The 20,922-nt window shown below is 41.2% G+C and overlaps 1 protein-coding gene across 1 annotated transcript; it reads right to left on the bottom strand.

Annotated features, from left to right (window-relative positions):
* Window positions 1–1,598: 1,598 nt before the first annotated feature.
* Window positions 1,599–3,165, bottom strand: cfd (complement factor D (adipsin)). The gene is made up of 5 exons (XM_056248005.1): window positions 3,060–3,165; window positions 2,753–2,897; window positions 2,431–2,572; window positions 2,011–2,271; window positions 1,599–1,904 (listed from the first exon to the last, which is right to left on the bottom strand). The coding sequence occupies exons 1-5, from the start codon at window positions 3,109–3,111 to the stop codon at window positions 1,755–1,757; spliced, it is 750 nt and encodes a 249-aa protein (XP_056103980.1). The 5' UTR covers window positions 3,112–3,165; the 3' UTR covers window positions 1,599–1,754.
* Between the last annotated feature and the right edge of the window lie 17,757 nt (window positions 3,166–20,922).

The following is a 20,922-nucleotide window of genomic DNA, read 5'->3' as shown; positions in this document are numbered from 1 at the left end:
GTGAGCTAGTAACTCGGTTGGTATTGCTGTGCAGCTGCACTGCGTTTTAAAATATAAGCTTCAATATTCTTGAGGAAAGGAGTTTCCCCACTGCGTATTAGCTACACAATACGAAGTGAACGTTCTCGAAAGGGAACTGAAAAATACCCTCCTCGAAAGACCAGACATGGACTGTTTCAGTTAGAGATAGCAGATATTGCCACACAGATGGGTGTTGAGTGGTCTGTTTAACGTCCTGATTGGGGAAAGATTCCGTTAGCTCCAACCGTTGGGTTGTACTGGCATGTCGTTTGTAAATAATATTAACAACATTGTGTTTTATAACTCAGATTTAATGATGCATTCAAAAAGTCTTACATAACACAATGAGCAGTTTATCATTGCAACATACTACACACAAATCCACAAAAGTTAAACATCATGCCATTGAACTGTCAGAATATGTGGAAATTCTCAGTCATACAGAAGTTGCAACACAACTTCTCACCTCACAACTTGCAGACTTAAAGGAATAGTGCACTTAAAAATGAAAATTCTGTCATATTTACTCACCCTCAAGTTGTTTCAAACCTGTATTCATTTCTTTCTTCTGCTGAACAAAAAAGAAGATATTTTGAAGAATGTCGGTAACAAAACAGTTGATGGACCCCATTGACTTCCATAGTATTTATTTTTCCTACTAAGTCAAGTCAGAATTTTCATTTTTAAGTGAACTATTCCTTTAAAGGACCACAGGACATTCAGAGGTCTCGTGGAGTCCATGCCTTGATGCATCACAGCTGTTTTGGTAGCACTAAGGAGAACTACACGATAGTATTGGCATATGGTTTTAATGCTGTGGCTGATCAGTGGATAATATAATATACAGTAATATAATATAATATTCTTTCAATAGAAAGCATTTTTTTGTGGCATATTTCACCTAGCAGAATGAAATTGATGTTGAATTGAAGTTGTCTATTTCCATGCATTTCTTCACTATTGTGTCCCTGCTGAAAAATCCAGCATTGCTTGTCACCAACATAAGGTATGTTTTGGATGCTGGGACCAGCATGGTATGCTTGATGCTGGTACCATTAGAGGTTGAATTAATTTCAAAATATGCCAAACTTCCCTTACTACTTCTGAATAGGATGCCTACTTCATAAATTGTATGACAATTGTGGAAATAATGGTTCAGATCACTCAAAACACCCTTATATGGGCAGTAATGGAGTCTGGTTGTGATAGTGAAAAAGTTTGGCTGCGCCCAAACAAAATCTTACTGAAAGCTCATTTTTTGAGATATCAACCTAAAATTTTAAACACAACTTGGCAGAGTTTTGGCTTTGATTTTCTTGCAGTCCACCAGGTTTTGAAAAAAAAATATATTTTATATAAAATATGAATAATTAAATTTTTACATTTTACATTTTCATAACTTTTTCTATAACTTTTTTTCTGTTTCACTTTCTTAATTTATTTAACTTCTACAAATGTCTTCTTTAAAACAAGACCAATCTTACATCTATATTCCAAAGCATTCTTGAATTACAACCATTTAAGTTTGGATTGCGCATTTTCATGTTTATTCAAAAAAGGGGGCGTGACACTTAAGAGAAGGATGTAAAGCTTTTATTTAAACAACAACAAACATAATCGTGACTAGATTCAGGTAGGTGTAGAAAAGTTTTTATTAATATAGCAATACATGAGATATACAGGACGTATGAAAAATAGAGGTTATATATATGCAAAGGATTCCACAGCTTTTTTTACTCTGTGATTGTACTGTCAATCCAATTGGTGTAGTGGGAGATGATCGTGTAGAGTCCAGGCTTTTTGCTGGAGCCACATTTCTTCCCTCCATTAGAGGTTATCCCCACAACAACATCCTTGTATAAGAGAGGACCTCCGGAGTCACCCTATTAGAGAGAAAGACAGCGGAAGCGAGAGAGGTCATATATTCGAGTTTGTTTCCACCTATAGCAGTCATGTCAGTACTTTATAAACCATTGCAGTAAAACTTACATCACAGGTGTCCTTTCGTCTTTCTGCAGCACAGAGCATGTTGCTGGTGAACTTCAATCCATAGTAGTCACCGCGGCCACATTCTCTTCGGCTCTTGACCGTGATACTGAGTTCTTGCAATTTGTCTGGTCGTCCTCCCAGGTTGTTCAAAGAGCCCCATCCAGCTGTTCCAACAACAGCAGACTCCTTGGGATCGGCCTCTTCTTCACGTTGGAATTTCACTGGTTTCACTGCATAGCTCTCAGTGATTGGCTTTTCCAGCTGTCAAAAACAAAATCATTCTATGTAACTGACAGTCTGCTGTAGAATACTGATCTCTACACATACTGTCACAGGGACATGTTGTACTTGGTGAAATCATGTTCACCACATGCATTCACAGACTGCTTTTCAGCTACATGATTGGATCACAGTATGTACCTTGAGCAGGGCGATATCATTGTCATAGTTGCTTATACTGAAATCAGGATGGCTGTAGACTGTAGTGTCATAGGTTTGTTTAGTGTCCTCAGCATCAGACAGGGAGTGAGCACCCAACACGGCTTTAACACCGGATGTCCTCCTGCAACAAACAGGACATTTCTCATTTTGCAACTTCGTATTGCAACTTAGTATTTCTGCAACTTCAAAACAAAATCAAAATAAACCCTCCGAACAAATCACAGTGATCTGGGACTGATATTATTTCATCTTTGCATCGAAATGCTGTCGCACAGCTCACTAGTGTTGTTATGTTACATACCCATTCTGAAAGCAGTGTGCTGCACTCATGATCCACTGACTGGAGATCAGAAAGCCACCGCACTCATGTTTTCCATTCCACTGAAGTGAAGCCATGTACGGACGAGAGTGTGCATCAGCCTCTTTTCCTCCTGTAATGCATTCACCTGCAAATAACACAATCATTTAAACTGTATAACATGAGGAAAACCTCATTAATCAAACCAATTATATCGATTCCCCATGCTTAAATGTAGAAATGCACAACAAAAATGCATATCCTGCAGCATAAATAGACAAAGAATAGTGATATTTTGAATATTACTCACCAGTTTGAGAAGCTGCGTAGAGCAGCACAGAGGCAAATAAAAGTCTATTCATAGTGAACGATCGTTGTCTGTATGCTTCTGAGACTGAAGACCACTGAGTGTTGGCTGAGCTTTATATACTGCCCAAACGGGAGAGAGGGTGTGTGGGAGTGTTGTTCTCTTTGCATTCTTTTCTTAATCGCCCATCAGACAAGAGAAAACAGGAATATGCCATAAATCTTCTTCATTACATATTTGTGTCTGTTTCACTTTTCCTTTCCTGCAAATGTGTCCTTTACCGTAATCATGTCTTTTGTTATTTTCCAAGTGAAGAGGACATAAATGTTTGTGCGGAGTGCAATAAATCAATAATCCGAAAAACTTTTTTCCACTATAAAAAAACCTTTTGTGCATCTGGAATTGTGCATAAAAAACCTTTTGTGTATCTGGAATTGTGCATAAAAAACCTTTTGTGCATCTGGAATTGTGCATAAAAAACCTTTTGTGTATCTGGAATTGTGCATAAAAAACCTTTTGTGTATCTGGAATTGTGCATAAAAAACGTTTTGTGCATCTGGAATTGTGCATAAAAAACCTTTTGTGCATCTGGAATTGTGCATAAAAAAACCTTTTGTGCATCTGGAATTGTGCATAAAAAACCTTTTGTGCATTTGGAATTGTGCATAAAAAACCTTTTGTGCATCTGGAATTGTGCATAAAAAACCTTTTGTGCATCTGGAATTGTGCATAAAAAACCTTTTGTGCATCTGGAATTGTGCATAAAAAACCTTTTGTGCATTTGGAATTGTGCATAAAAAACCTTTTGTGCATCTGGAATTGTGCATAAAAAACCTTTTGTGCATCTGGAATTGTGCATAAAAAACCTTTTGTGCATCTGGAATTGTGCATAACAAAAACTTTTGTGGAATTGTGCATAAAAAACCTTTTGTGCATCTGGAATTGTGCATAAAAAACCTTTTGTGCATCTGGAATTGTGCATAACAAAAACTTTTGTGGAATTGTGCATAAAAAACCTTTTGTGCATCTGGAATTGTGCATAAAAAAACTTTTGTGCATCTGGAATTGTGCATAAAAAACCTTTTGTGCATCTGGAATTGTGCATAAAAAACCTTTTGTGCATCTGGAATTGTGCATAACAAAAACTTTTGTGCATCTGGAATTGTGCATAAAAAACCTTTTGTGCATCTGGAATTGTGCATAAAAAACCTTTTGTGCATCTGGAATTGTGCATAACAAAAACTTTTGTGCATCTGGAATTGTGCATAAAAAACCTTTTGTGCATCTGGAATTGTGCATAAAAAACCTTTTGTGCATCTGGAATTGTGCATACAAAAACTTTTGTGCATCTGGAATTGTGCATAAAAAACCTTTTGTGCATCTGGAATTGTGCATAAAAAAACCTTTTGTGCATCTGGAATTGTGCATAAAAAAAACTTTTGTGCATCTGGAATTGTGCATAAAAAACCTTTTGTGCATCTGGAATTGTGCATAAAAAACCTTTTGTGCATCTGGAATTGTGCATAACAAAAACTTTTGTGCATCTGGAATTGTGCATAAAAAACCTTTTGTGCATCTTGAATTGTGCATAAAAACCTTTTGTGCATCTGGAATTGTGCATAAAAAACCTTTTGTGCATCTGGAATTGTGCATAAAAAACCTTTTGTGTATCTGGAATTGTGCATAAAAAACCTTTTGTGCATCTTGAATTGTGCATAAAAACCTTTTGTGCATCTGGAATTGTGCATAAAAAAAACTTTTGTGCATCTGGAATTGTGCATAAAAAACCTTTTGTGCATTTGGAATTGTGCATAAAAAACCTTTTGTGCATCTGGAATTGTGCATAAAAAACCTTTTGTGCATCTGGAATTGTGCATAACAAAAACTTTTGTGCATCTGGAATTGTGCATAAAAAACCTTTTGTGCATCTGGAATTGTGCATAAAAAAACCTTTTGTGCATCTGGAATTGTGCATAAAAAAAACATTTGTGCATCTGGAATTGTGCATAAAAAACCTTTTCTGCATCTGGAATTGTGCATAAAAAACCTTTTGTGCATCTGGAATTGTGCATAACAAAAACTTTTGTGCATCTGGAATTGTGCATAACAAAAACTTTTGTGCATCTTGAATTGTGCATAACAAAAACTTTTGTGCATCTGGAATTGTGCATAAAAAACCTTTTCTGCATCTGGAATTGTGCATAAAAAACCTTTTGTGCATCTGGAATTGTGCATAACAAAAACTTTTGTGCATCTGGAATTGTGCATAACAAAAACTTTTGTGCATCTGGAATTGTGCATAAAAAACCTTTTGTGCATCTGGAATTGTGCATAAAAAACCTTTTGTGCATCTGGAATTGTGCATAAAAAAACTTTTGTGCATCTGGAATTGTGCATAAAAAATCTTTTGTGCATCTGGAATTGTGCATAAAAAAACCTTTTGTGCATCTGGAATTGTGCATAAAAAAAAATTGTGCATCTGGAATTGTGCATAAAAAACCTTTTGTGCATCTGGAATTGTGCATAAAAAACCTTTTGTGCATCTGGAATTGTGCATAACAAAAACTTTTGTGCATAAAAAACCTTTTGTGCATCTGGAATTGTGCATAAAAAACCTTTTGTGCATCTGGAATTGTGCATAAAAAACCTTTTGTGCATCTGGAATTGTGCATAAAAAAACCTTTTGTGCATCTGGAATTGTGCATAACAAAAACTTTTGTGCATCTGGAATTGTGCATAAAAAACCTTTTGTGCATCTGGAATTGTGCATAAAAAACCTTATGTGCATCTGGAATTGTGCATAAAAAAAAACTTTTGTGCATCTGGAATTGTGCATAAAAAAACCTTTTGTGCATCTGGAATGTATGGTCCATGTATCTTTTGATCATTTGATTTCCTGTTTGGAATGGAATAACGAGAAATGAAAACCAGAGGGGTCGTTTATTCGTTGTTTTTTTTTGTTTGGAATGGAAAAATGAAAAATTAGATTTTGGCTCGATTTTTCATTTATGGTTTACAAATCGGTTTATGGGTTCGAGTGGGGTCCGTGTAGGTCCGTGTACGTTTTGATAGTTTGTTTTTTCGTTTGAACCACAAAACGTCTCCGGTTACTATCGTAACCTCGGTTCCCTGAGAGGCGGGAACGAGACATTACGTCATACTGACGTATATGGGAACTCCTCCCTTCTCCATTTTCACTGAAATCTTATAGGATAACGCCAGCTGGAGACAGCTGGCCAATTGACGCAAAACATGCAAATGCTGACCGGTCCGCGGGCAGTATAAAATAGCATGGGCGCGACAATTACGTCAGAATCAAGACTGAACGCTAGCACAGCTGATCAAACGGCGAGCACGGCGGTTGACGTAATGTCTCGTTCCCGCCTCTCAGGGAACCGAGGTTACGATAGTAACCGGAGACGTTCCCTTTCAAGGCGGTCACTTCGACATTACGTCATACTGACGTATATGGGAACTGTATAGAATCCCGCCGTGAGCGCAGTGAAGATAAGCCCTGAACGGGGTCAAGCTACACTCCCACAGGAACAACAGTTCTAAGCCAGCAGCGCCGCTAGGAGCACTCAAAACTGATAGGCGAAACTAGACCAACGTCTGCTCCGGCTTACCAAGTTGCGCATCCACTGCAATGAGGCGAAGGCTGCACTGGACAGGGCAGCAGAATACCATAAGCACTCGAGCACAAGAGCTAACACAGTGTCGACGGCATAGCGGTGACAGCTGCATAACCTTAAGCCACACACAGAGTTAACAGTACGTTGGAACTACTGCGTAATGTGGAAACAGCTATGTAACCTTATAGTCATAACACAGAGTTAGCAGCAATGGTAACTCTGCAATACAGACTACTGCACAGCTGGTGGTAACAGTTTCATGAGTACATTGATAAAACTCACCGAACCCACGACGCTAAGGTGGTGCATCAAACTTGGAACCCTGGCGAATGTGTTCTGAGAAGACAGCCAGCATACCTAAATCCCGTAGGCATTAAGCAACCATTTAAAGCATCGAATTCAGAGAGAAGTCTCTGTATAAAACAGCACGTCCCTAGTACCATCCACCAAGCACACAACAGCTGGTAGACTGCTGCCAAGTGATCCACGTACATCCACAAATCCCTTACAGGGCCAACATCACTCTGAGCATCGGCATCATGCGAGGCTGAAACTCAGCAGATAAGGCGGGCAGGGATCAACCTGTGCTCTGAACGGTGTAAGCGACTTCGGAACGTAGCTTGGAATCGGACTGGGAGTGACGCTGCAGTCATCAGGTCCGAGACAATGCGACAACATTCACTAGAATGAGCGTAAGTCTCCAAGTGCTTCGCTGGGGCGAGAGCCGGTGGTAAGGCCATCTTAGGGAGAGCTCCGTTTCTCAGCACTTGTCAGTGTGAAGTGTCTTGCTCAACTAAGGACCCAGCAGCGGACACACAAGAAGGTTCCACAGCTTGGGGCTGGGGTGCCACCTTGTAGAACATAGCCGATGTTCTATAGCCAATGTACAGAAGTGCAAATCAACACATAACTGAATGTACATAAACACAGTGCCAGTGGCTGTAGCGACGACAACTGTGAATATACGCAGTTAGAAAATAGCCCCATAATAGCATAGCACCTCAGTAAGCAAACAAACAGTCATAACTGTAGCTACAACTGTGAATATATGAGTTTGCACAGAATAACCAGTTGCCCTGATAGGAACGGGGCAATATAACAGCGTAGCACATGCACGTACAGCATTTTTCAGAAACTTAAGATGCATAGTTAGATTAGGATGGCTAGCAGCACTGAAGGAAACAGGGCAGCATTACTAGCATAACACATCCGTTTACGTACATACATCCAGAACTGTGAATATGCACGGTTAGATTAGGATAGCTAGTTTTGCACTGAAGGAAACAGGGCAACAAAAGCAAAAACACGTCCTTGTACGTGCCGTGTAGTCGCCATAGCGACAGAACTGAATATGCAGTTAGATAGGATAGCTGGATGTTGCACTGAAGGATAGAGGGCAACATAACAGCATTACCCATCAGTGTGCACATATCAAACATCTGAGTGTATAATGCGGTGCAAGTCGATGAAGCGACCGAGACTGCATGAATATGCACAGTTCACATAATGGTCAGTTACGTTAGCAACATAACTGCATAATCGCTTCAGTGTGGACACAGATGCAGCGCAAGTCGCCGTAGCGACACACTGTGACTATGCACAGTTAGATAGGATAGCTAGGTGCACTGAAGGATACAGGGCAACGCGATAGCATAGTCACCTTAGTGTGTACAAAAACACAGCGTCAGAGGCATCGCGAGATCGACTGTGAATACATAGTAAGTCAGAATAGCCGGTTGCACTGATGATACAGGGCAATATTAGCGGCGTAAACATAGCACATCAGTGCGTAGCGTGTACACAGCGTCAGTTGCACCGCACAACAACTGTGTACGTAATCAGAATAGCCATTTGCACTGAAGGATACAGGGCAATGTACAACGGCATAAGCATAACACATACAGTGTGTAGAGTGTACATAGACACGGCGTCAGTTGCATACAAGACAACTGTGAATATGCACTGCGTAGTAATCAGAATAGCCATTTGCACTGAAAGAAACAGGGCAATATATAATGGCATAAATCATACACATAACAGTGAGTTGTATGTACGTAACACAGTGTCAGTTGCATCGCACCACACTGTGAATACGTAGTAATCAGAATAGTTATTTGCACTGAAGGATACAGGGCAAAATACAAAGGCAAAATTCATAACACATAGTGTGTAGTGTGTACATAAACACAGCGTCAGTTGCATCGCACAACAACTGTGAATACGTACTGCATAGTAATCAGAATAGCCATTTGCACTGAAAATTACAGGGCAACATATAATGGCATAAATCCCCACACATAACGCTGTGTAGTGTGTACGTAACACAGCGTCAGTTGCATCGCACAACAACTGTGAATACGTAGTAATCAGAATAGCCATTTGCACTGAAGGATACAGGGCAACAACGGCAAAATTCATAACGCAGTGTACGGTGTGTACGTAACACAGCGTCAGTTGCATCGCAAGACTGTGAATACGTAGTAATCGGAATAGCCATTTGCACTGAAGGATAAGGAACAGGGCAATATATAATGGCATAAATCATACACATAACAGTGCGTAGTGTGTACGAAACACAGCGTCCGTTGCAACGCAACAACTGTGAATACGTAGTAATCAGAATAGCCAGTTGCACTGAAGGGTACAGGGCAATATCGTGGCATAAGCATAACACACACATATCAGTGTACATAAACACAGCGTCAGTGGCATCGCACAACTGTGAATCAGAATAGCCAGTTGCACTGAAGGATACAGGGCAATTTATAGCGGCATGAATCATGAACACATATCAGTGTGTAGAGTGCACGTAAACACAGCGTCATTTCATCGCACAACAACTGTGAATACGTGGTAATCAGAATAGCCATTTGCACTGAAGAAACAGGGCAGCATATAACGGCGCAAATCTTAGCACATATCAGTGTGCAGTGTGAACAAACACAGCGTCAGTGGCGTAGCGACAACAACTGTGATTACGTGGTTAATAGAATAGCCAGTTGCACTGAGGGATACAGGGCAATATATAAGGATATAACAGTTAAACCATAGCACATATCAGTGTGCAGTGTGTACATAAACACAGCGTCAGTGGCATAGCGACAACAACTGTGGATACGTGGTAATCAGAATAGCCATTCCAACTATAGCTGGTGTGTGGTGAGCGCACTGGCGCCGTTGTACTGTGGCTGCCGTCGCATCATCCAAGTGGATGCTGCACACTGGTGCTGGTTGAGGAGAGACCCCCTGATATGATTGTAAAGCGCTTTGGGTGTACAGTAGTACATTTGAAAGCGCTATATAAATGCCTCATTCATTCATTCATTCATTCATTCATTCGCACTGAAAGAAACAGGGCAATATATGACGGCACAAATCATAGCACATATCAGTGTGTAGTCTGAACATAAACACAGCGTCAGTGGCGTAGCGACAACAACTGTGGATACGTGGTTAAATCAGAATGGCCAGTTGCACTGAAGGATACAGGGCAGCCTGACGACATAAGCTGTAAGCTGTGCACCTCCATTACCAGAGCGGGGCGTCCTGACGCGGCGCTCTCCGTGGCCTGTGTCGCCACATTCCCGGTCCCGCCCTCTGCCAACGGTGAAGATCCGGTTCGTTACGGGTTCGAACCGTTTTGGCGGCTGTAGCCGAATTAGGCGGGACGAGGTGCCGACGAAGAGAGACATCGAGGAAGGCTGGACGTATAGAGATCAAAAGTTACGGTTTAATGTCTGGCCGCGGCGCGACTAAATTTTATCTGCTGTGAGAGCTGGGATCGAACACGGGTCTCCCGTGCGACGGCTTTGGGGTTCGCCACTGAGCCACAGGGGGAAACAACCACTTTCGCGCCTTTAGACACAGAGCCATGGCCTTGCCTCGTCTCTCTGGATGCGTCTTCGCATGACTTACCATAGGACGTCGTGAAGACGGAATCTTTCTTGAAGTAGCCTGGCTGTTAGATACCGGGCTAAGTAAAATAATAAAAGTATCCTTCCGACGAAGCCTATCTCGTCGAGTCCGTCTAGCGAGCCCGCGAAAAGGACCGGAGAGGCGACGGGCAGGTTAAAAATGTATCTGCTGCGAGAGCCGGGATCGAACACGGGTCTCTCGCGCGAAGGCTTCAGGTTCCGCCACTGGGCCACAGGGGAGAACGAATGTCAACTCTTCTTTGGGCATTAGAGGGCCCACCAGCAGCCGCTGGCGGCAGTGGGCCTCATCCCTGCTGATGCCCGGAGTTTATGAGGGCGCGCACTGGTAGACCAGCACGTATGCCAGTCGTCCGAGAGTGCGGCCTCGGTAGATCCTTGTTTGGGTAGAGCGAGTCAATACCGCACATATCTGGCATGTAGCAGCCATCGGATGCGGGGAGGAAACATGGTGAGTAACCTCTATTGCAACTTCCACGATGACTTCAGATAAGACTTCTAGCGTAAAGAAAGAGATTCTGACGTAATTGTCGCGCCCATGCTATTTTATACTGCCCGCGGACCGGTCAGCATTTGCATGTTTTGCGTCAATTGGCCAGCTGTCTCCAGCTGGCGTTATCCTATAAGATTTCAGTGAAAATGGAGAAGGGAGGAGTTCCCATATACGTCAGTATGACGTAATGTCGAAGTGACCGCCTTGAAAGGGAACAAAATAACGAGAAACCACCTTTTTTTCGTTTGTTGTTTCAAACCAAAAACAAAGAAACGGTAAAAAAAGAGCCGTTCTCCCGTTTTTGGTTCTGAATCCAAAAACGAAAAATGACAAAACCAAAATCAAATAACGGTCCGATTTTGTTTTTTTGAAATTCCTTTTTCCATTTTTCCGTTTGAAGATCTAGATTAAAAAATAGACAGGTTGGCCACGTGACCCGGAAGTAATAGTAAATGTGGCCTATCAAAATAAAAGCCAAGCTTTTAGAACGGTCATAATATGCAGCACATAATGTTATACCAGAGTAACGTTAGAAGAAGAAAAATCAATTAATTAATAGGCTTATATAAACCTGGACCGGAATAAATATGTTAGCAACATATTGGATTAACATATATAAATATGTTAGCAACTCGTTGGATGCCGGGTCTGCGTTGAGCAGTGTGCAACTACCTCGCCGCACTGCCCAAAGTGCAGGGATGAGATGTTCCAAGAAAAAAAAAAAAAGAAATTACAGGGATGGGGAGATTGTCAATGTTTTGAAGGACACTATAAGTTAGGGGATTGTTTTATTTTAGTTTTAGTTAGTTAGTTTTTATTTTAGGTTTAGGTTTTAAGTTAAGTTGAATGGTTAAGTTTGGTCAAATGTTCATCTGTTATGTTATTTTATGCAATTAATAAATTGTTCCATTTTTTTCTATTATGTTCACTTGCAGAACTCCTTTTGTTGTAATCATTTTATGTTATTTTATGCAAATAATAAATTAATATAAACATTTTAATAAAATAAATGATGTTCACTTGCATGACACACTGCTTGTTGTCTATTATACACTAGAACCACACACCCCACTGGACTGTAGGGCTATATGTAAGACATGTTTTTAAATTTGAGAGTGTTACAGTCAACTCTTAAAACTGTTCACGCAGTATAATAGCACACATGTAAATCAGACAATCAAACATGAAAGAGCTCATTTTGGTGAGTAGGCTAATGCCTTAAGCAGCAGTGCTAAGAAACGTGATTTGTGAAAGCACAGTTATAATGAAAATAATGGAAAGTGTTTTAATTACAGAACATAAATCAATATCTCAATGACAGTAGCTCGCACACAGCAGACACAGTGCGACACCTACTGATATGTTTTTGTAATCGTTTTGAACTGCCCTTGATTTTAAACTTCGTTGGATTATTATAGGACTGAGAACCTTCACATATGTCGTTTTTGATTGTATTATTAACAAACTACTATCACTATTAGTCTATTACCTAACTAGCCTGTTCAATACATTTCTATTAACACTGTAGCCTATAATGTGAGCGAGGTAACAGCGTGTCCTTGGGCTTTTTGAAAATAGATATGATGCGTTAGGATAAAATTATATTTGAGGACCAACACAAGTTTTATGAGGGTTTCAATCGAATGGCAAAGACGAGATAGGGACTGATATTTTGATGGCGGAATAGCGGAATCCCAATCTCCCTCATTATTTTATTTTACTATATATATTTTTTTAATGCTTTATTTGAACATTCAGTTTGCATAGTGTGAAACAACAGAATAATAGCAAAACAATAAATATTAAGAATAACAAAAATATGAAGAATAGTGAAAGAAAACACTACAACAACATCATATCACAAAACAGAAAACAGTTAGACAGTGATATAAACAAGAATGGGGAAAAGAAAAAAAAGAAGAAAGAGGGCATTACTTAAATGAAATGAGTCTAAACATTTAATAAAGTAAAAAGTTTGTAGGTCTTGCAAATTTTACATGTTCTTAGTGCTTTTGGGTTAAGAGAGGATAAAATTGTAATCAAGTAATGTTTTTTCTCATGTAAGAGCACCAAAAAAATTGGTTTACAATTTGAAAACTTATATTTGTGAATATCAAATCTACATAGGAAAATAATTAGATTTATTATAAAGCAGGTATTTGAATCCGCTTTAAAAAAAATTAAATAACACTTTTAGGATTCATAGAGAAATTTTGCAAGATATTGCTTGAGGTAAACTAACATCTTTCCAAAGTTGCTGAGTAAAACTGCACGACCAAAACAAGTGAAGAAGAGTTTCAGTGTCATTCTGACAGAAAGAGCAATTATAGTGTCAAAATCAGATCTGAATTTTTTCCTAAGGAAATTTTTGACTGGGTAAATATTATGAATCAATTTAAAAGATATTTCTTTTACTTTGTTTATGAGGAGAAACCTTTGTTGTATGGACCATATATTTTTCCAATTTAAATGATCAAAAAGTCCATTCCAATATGAGATTGCAGGAGGGGCAGAAATAATGTTCTCAAGGAATATAACTCTTACTTTATAATTTCTTCCTTTTTTACAGTGAAACATTCTCCCTCATTATTAGTAACGTTTTTAGGCCTACGCATGACGTCACGTGGGAATTCACGTTGACAAGTATTCATTCAAGCGCTGTCAGTTCGCTGTCCATTACGGTGGAAACCACATTAAATATAAATTTAATTATATAATATAGCGCTAACAGTAACAACTCTGCACACACAATAAGTTCTTAGGTTAACCTATATTACCAACTGTATTGAGCCAAACAATGTGCTCATTAAACGTGACTGGTGATGTCTGGATAGGCACGATATTAAATAGCTGTAATAAACTATAAAGCCCATTTATTAATAGATTTTTCTTCTTCTAACGTTACTCTGGTATAACATTATGTGCTGCATATTATGACCGTTCTAAAAGCTTGGCTTTTATTTTGATAGGCCATATTTACTATTACTTCCGGGTCACGTGGCCAACCTGTCTATGTTTTAATGTAGATCTTCAAACGGAAAAATGGAAAACGGAATTTCCAAAAAACCAAATCGGACCGTTATTTGATTTTGGTTTTGTCCTTTTTCGTTTTTGGATTCAGAGCCAAAAACGGGAGAACGGCTCTTTTTTTACCGTTTCTTTGTTTTTGGTTTGAAACGACAAACGAAAAAAAGGTGGTTTCTCGTTATTTTGTTTTGTGGTTCAAACGAAAAAACAAACTATCAAAACGTACACGGACCGTACACGGTCCCTACTCTCTCATCCAACTTCATTAGGTTCATCCTCATGCTTCGTAAACAGGATCGAATGACTCTTTATTATTGGTCCGTGTATCTTTTGGTCATTTGATTTCCTGTTTGGAATGGAATAACGAGAAATGAAATCCAGCTCGTTTATTCGTTTTTTTGTTTAGTTTAAAAAACGAAAAATTAGATTTTGGCTCGATTTTTCATTTTTCGTTTGTGGTTTACAAATCGGTTTATGGGTTCGATATTTCATTTGCACACGTGGGCGGCGCTGAAACGCCCCTTTCATCTGATTGGTCAAACCGCTCCGCCTTCAGTACAAGCTTTTCTTTCTGTCGGGCAGAATAAGAGTATTAATAAATGCACTTTAATAAAACAATGTCTGAAACCACCACTCACTGTTAACTACGCACAATATTTGAAGCAGAGATATTGCTGGTCACGTAACTCGTGCTGCTGCGACTTGCAAGCGACCCCAGTAATGTGAGCCACAGTAGACCTATATGACAGATTACTTTAGCATGATGTATTTCCCATTGATAAATACAGTGCAAATAGTTCCGTCTCTTTGGATAAAAGGGAAGTGGAAAAAAAAAATAATCAATAACTGAACTGTACCATGATAAAATATGTCCGTAACATTAGATGTCCGTAGATGACCTACCCATAACGGTTACATTAGAGTTAGGGGATAATAACACAGTTTGTACAGTATAAAAATCATGATGTCTAAAGTTCCCATAAAACATGAAAACCCAATGGGAATATATCCTTGTTGTTGTGTAAAACATCCGTTCATAATCTGTGATTACACAATTCCAATACGAATAGCACCGGGAGGCGTCTGGAATAACTGTGCAATGATCAATCCGCATTTTTACGTAAACCAGCTAATTTTACAGTAGCTATATGTCCTTCTCGTATAACACACAAATGGGCTTCCTTTGTGAAATATAGCAGACCACCTTTTTTTAAACTGTTATTTAAGATATATTTGTGCATAAATGTTTGCATTCAAGTTTTTCATATAGTCAGTCCGACAGATAGATAGATAGATAGATAGATAGATAGATAGATAGATAGATAGATAGATAGATAGATAGATAGATAGATAGATAGATAGATAGATAGATAGATAGATAGATAGATAGATAGATAGATAGATAGATAGATAGAACCTTTGTAAGATATTGTAAGATATGCGCTCGTCTTCACAAAAACTACATGCAGGGTTTTTAAACATCTCGTGTGGAGAAAATATAGTTTATTCTGGGCAGTATGGCAAGCCATGGCAAAAAGCAGGCTAACTTCTAGGCTATAGCCTTGAAAGGAAAACACATTTGCCGAGTTAAAACAGAGTTTTTGTTGTTGAATCATATTTTTTCTAGTACATCTTAAAATATAGAGCTCATGACAAATAAAAGTTCCAGATGGACTAATATTAAATGCAAAAACTAACAATATCTTAAAAGAAAATAGAGTGGCAAACTTTGAAGTAGGGTTCAAGTTTTAATTAGTTTTACAGCTTGAAATGTAAAGCTTGTTCTCATACACAGATATGGCCTATTTATGAATGAAATTCATGCTTTTATTTGTCATTTAAACTGATGCAAACAGGAAAAGAGTAGAAATACGTATTATCCTGTCGCCCCCTCTAGTGGACAGCATTAAGTATTACGCCCATTGCTCAGATAATGCAAGTCAATGGATTTTTTTGGGAAAGTAAGTCTGACCAGTTAGAAAAAGATATAAGCGAGTCAGACCAGTCTGAAGGTCTGAGCTGAGTTTGGTGAAGCATTAAAGTTCTAGGCGGAGTCAATTTCTCATAATAATAATAATAACGTTTAAATATATGCTTTCTCAAGCCAACATAATAAACAGAACTCAGAGAAACATCGACCAATTCAGTATGTAATAAAATTGTATTAGTTTTATAATAAAACTAATAACATTTTAAAGGTATGCCGTGCTCTTCAACTGTCATGATTTTAATTAATCCCGAACCCTGCTAATTTTGAAAGTAGCCGTTCTGTACGTTCACTGATTCTAGCTTCTCTCTTTTCTGTCTCTTTCTTTTCATGTGAACCGAGTAGGCTATAGCCTATGCTTACATTTATAAATATAAACTTTATTTCTATTCAATTTTCAAAATTATTTAGGCATATACTGTGCATGTCACACACACACCTTTTGATGTAAATAAAAGACGAGAGTGGTAAATGTTATGAACATATTATCATGTTACAGTTCAGCCTATTATTGATTTTTATTTCCACTTCCCTTTTATCCAAAGAGACGGAACTATTTGCACTGTATTTATCAATGGGAAATACATCATGCTAAAGTAATCTGTCATAGGTCTACTGTGGCTCACATTACTGGGGTCGCAGAGCCCCCATTACCAGCAACATTTCTGCTTCAAATATTGTGCGTAGTTAACAGTGAGTGGTGGTTTCAGACATTGTTTTATTAAAGTGCATTTATTAATACTCTTATTCTGCCCGACAGAAAGAAAAGCTTGTACTGAAGACGAAGCGGTTTGACCAATCAGATGAAAGGGGCGTTTCAGCGCCGCCCACGTGTGCAAATGAAATATCGAACCCATAAACCGATTTGAAAACCACAAACGAAAAATGAAAAATCGAGCCAAAATCTAATGTTTCGTTTTTTAAACTAAACAAAAAAACGAATAAACGAGCTGGATTTCATTTCTCGTTATTCCATTCCAAACAGGAAATGAAATGACCAAAAGATACACGGACCGCTATTATTAACAATATTTAAGTAGACTATTTGCTATGTTCAGATTTGAATACGATTTGATTTATACTAGCCTATGTGTAGGGAGGCTAAATGCGCTTCTGTTGCATACTGTGCAACAGAAGTTTAGGATAGGGCTGAAGTTTAGGATAGGGCTGCTAAATTTGGCATGGCTCCTTGATAATGAATCGCTTTATTTCTTCATTTGTAAGTCACTTTGAACAACGAGAGTTACGTATGTAACTGCGGTTCTATGAGTTCTGGATGACCGCCAGAGGCAGTGCTTCACACTGGATACTATCTCTCGTTGCAATGCATAGGTCGAGTCTAATACAAACAATGTCCCTCGTGACCAGGATGACTCGGGGTGCTCCCCTATTTAACCCCGTGACTTCCTGCAGACTGTCCCTACGGAATCTTCTCGCTTGACTCCGAGTGACAGAAAGCTCTGGCGGTCATCCAGAACTCATAGAACCGCAGTTACATACGTAACTCTCGTTCTATTTCGTTCTTCCTGACCGCCAGAGGCAGTGCTTCACACTGGATGACTTATAACAACAAGGTCACGAGGAGGTCCTACTCACCCTTAAGAGGAAGTTGAGGGTCCGGAGAGGACAGCTGTTCCAATATTACCGGAAGCAGCCACATTTACCCTGTAGTATCTGGCAAATGTATTTGTTGATGACCACGTAGCTGCTGCACAGATGTCACTTAGAAGGACCCCTTTTAATGCAGCCCAAGACGTTGATATTCCTCTTGTCGAATGGCATCTCACCCCCAAAGGCACTGGATATTTATTAGATGTGTAAGCGTGGGTGATAACCTCCACTACCCAGTGCGACAATCTCTGCTTTGAGAGGGGCTGACCTCTTTTCGGGCCCCCGTAACAGAGAAAAAGTTGGTCTGATTTTCGAAAAACTTCCGTGGCCCTCAGATAGCCTCGGAGAGCTCTTACTGGGCACAGCAGTGTGCTTCCACTTCCTTCCAGCGCGTTTGACACCGGAGGATTAAACACTGCCAGCTCAATAGCCTGGTTTCTAAAAAGGGCAGAAAGCCGCTTGGGGAGAAATGCTGGGTTGGGCCATAATGTCACGACTGAGCCATCTGCGTTCCAACGCATACAGGATGCGTTAACTGATAACGCGTGGAGCTCACTCACCCGCTTAGTCGACGCAATGGCCAAGAGAAACGCTGCCTTCAATGAGATCCACTTCAGTTCGCTGTGCTCTAAAGGTTCAAACGGGGGCAATGTAAGAGACTTTAAGACTAGGCCCAGGTCCCATAAAGAAACCCTAATGGACTGAGGGGGGCGCAGTCGCTGAGCACCTCTAAGAAACTGAGTAACCAAGGCATGAGAACCCAATTGTTGACCATCTATTCGTACGTGATGTGCTGAAATTGCAGCCACATAAACTCTCAAAGTAGCAGCTGCTCTATTCTTTTCCAATAGTGACTGCAGAAAACGTAAAACCAGAGGAACAGGGCAGTGCTCTGGGACCACTGCCTGCTCCCTACACCACTCAGAGAAAAGCTTCCATCGATAGGCATAAGCACTCCTGGTGGAAGGTGCTCTAGAGTTCAATATGGTGTTCTGGACCCCCTGATCGCAGGCTCCAAAGAGTGGTTCCGGCCCCTCAGAGGCCACACACAGAGCTGCAGGCGGTCTGGGTTCGGGTGCCAAATCTGACCCTCCAACTGCTGGAGGAGATCCTTCCTCTTGGGAAGGGTCCAAGGAACCCCGTCTAGGAGCCTGTACATCACTGGAAACCAAGGTCTCCCCGGCCAGTTCGGCGCCACTAGCAACAGCCTGTGGTGCTCTTGAAGAACCCTGTGAACAGTCACTCCGATCATCGGTATCGGGGGAAAGGCATAGAGTAACCGATCTGGCCAGGCGTGGGCTAGAGCATCCTGCCCCAGCGGACTGGACTCCTCTGCTAGTGAGAACCAGAGACGGCAGTGGGTCGTTGTCGCCGAGGCAAATAGGTCCACTTCTGCCCTGCCAAACCGCTGCCATATCATCTCTACCACTTCCGGGTTGAGCCTCCACTCCGTCGATGGAATTCTGTGGCGTGACAAGAAATCTGGAACCACGTTTGATACCCCTGGGATATGCATTGCTCTGATGCTTGCAAAGCGAGGGAAGGCCCAAGTCAGCAGTTCCTGTGAAACTTGAAGGGATTGGCTGGACCGTGTGCCCCCTTGGTGGTTGATGTGATAAACCACCGATTTGTTGTCCGACCTGACGAGAATATGCCTGCCCTTCAAAAACGGAGCGAGGTGCTTCAGAGCTCGCAGAACTGCACGAAGTTCCAGGGTATTTATATTCTCGCCGTCTTCCTGAGGACCCCACTGTCCTGTGACTGCTCTGTGTTGCCAGACTGCCCCCCAGCCAGTAAGGGACGCATCGGTCTGGACTATCTCCCTCCGAGAGGGAATCATGCCCAGAACAACCCCCTTGGTCAGATACAATCTGCTCCTCCAAGAATTCAGGGCCAGAAGGCATCGCTGTGACACCTTGATCAACCTGTTCCTGTGCCAACTGGGGTTCAAGTGGAGACTGTTCACCCATATTTGAAAGGGGCGTAGTGAAAGGAGACCCAATGGTATGACTGCCGCTGCTGCCGCCAACATACCTGTGAGCCTGAGGAAGCACCTGAATGGAAGCCTGGCCTGCCTCCGAAAGCGTTGAAGGAGGAGTAGTATATTGTCCACTCGTTGTTCTGATGGAGCGGCTTTCATTGACCGTGAGTCCAGCGTGAGACCTAGGAACCTCACAGACTGACTTGGAGTTAATCGGCTCTTGCTGAAATTTACAGAAAGGCCCAGTCGAGTAATATGTGCGAGCAGCTGTGTGATTTCTAACACTGCCTGCTCCTGAGAGTGGGAGCAAAGGAGCCAGTCGTCCAGGTATGGAAGCACCTGTAACCCTCTGGCTTGGATTGGAGCCAGTGCGGCCGCCATGCATCTGGTGAAGACTCGTGGCGACAGAGAAAGGCCGAATGGGAGGACACGGAATTGATAGACCTGGTCCTGGAATGCAAATCGGAGGAACGGCCTGTGTTGAGGAGCAATTGGAACATGGAAGTAAGCATCCTTTAGGTCTACCGTAGTAAACCAGTGCTGCTGCTTGACCGCTTGAAGAACATCGGTTATGCGCAGCATACGAAATGGTAAGATCTTCAGGAACTTGTTGAGGCCGCGAAGGTCGAGTATGGGCCTTACACCGCCATCTTTCTTTGGAATGATGAAGTAAATGGAGAAGAACCCACTTAGCCGTTCTGACCAATCTACTGGTTCGATGGCACCTTTCTCCAGGAGTTGTGCTACTTCTTGTCTTAAGGCAAGTGAACTGTTGGGGTCTGAGACTACAGTCATCCTGACCCCTTTGAAGGCGGGCGGCCGCCGTCGGAACTGCAGCTTGTACCCTTGGGTTAGTGTTGCTATAACCCATGGGTCGGGAGTTGTTGCTTCCCAGTAACTGAGCTGCTGATAAGAAAACTGTCCGACGGCTGGCCGCGGACCCTCAGGACCTACGTCCATGGCCTCTAGCATCCCTGGTGGGCCGTTGGCCAGGTGCTCTACCCCTAGGGGCCTGAAATTCTTGCTGACCCCGAGCCCGGGGCCGCTGAGCAGAATTTCCTACTCGCGGTGATCTCGAAGGCTGGCTCCTGTGAACATGACCTGAGCGTGCTGAAAACGTAGAGCGTGGTAGTTCATACCCCCTAGAAGGCTGACGGTAATTTAAGTGAGCCTGTGGAACTCTCCTCAGGTCAGCAAACTGCT

Source organism: Rhinichthys klamathensis, unplaced genomic scaffold, assembly GCF_029890125.1.
Source record: "Rhinichthys klamathensis goyatoka isolate OS25496 unplaced genomic scaffold, OSU_Roscu_1.1 h1tg000053l_1, whole genome shotgun sequence".
NCBI classification, from domain to species: Eukaryota; Metazoa; Chordata; class Actinopteri; order Cypriniformes; family Leuciscidae; genus Rhinichthys; species Rhinichthys klamathensis.
The sequence above is the reverse complement of the archived record's forward strand: the minus strand, read 5'-3'. Positions and strand labels throughout refer to the sequence as shown.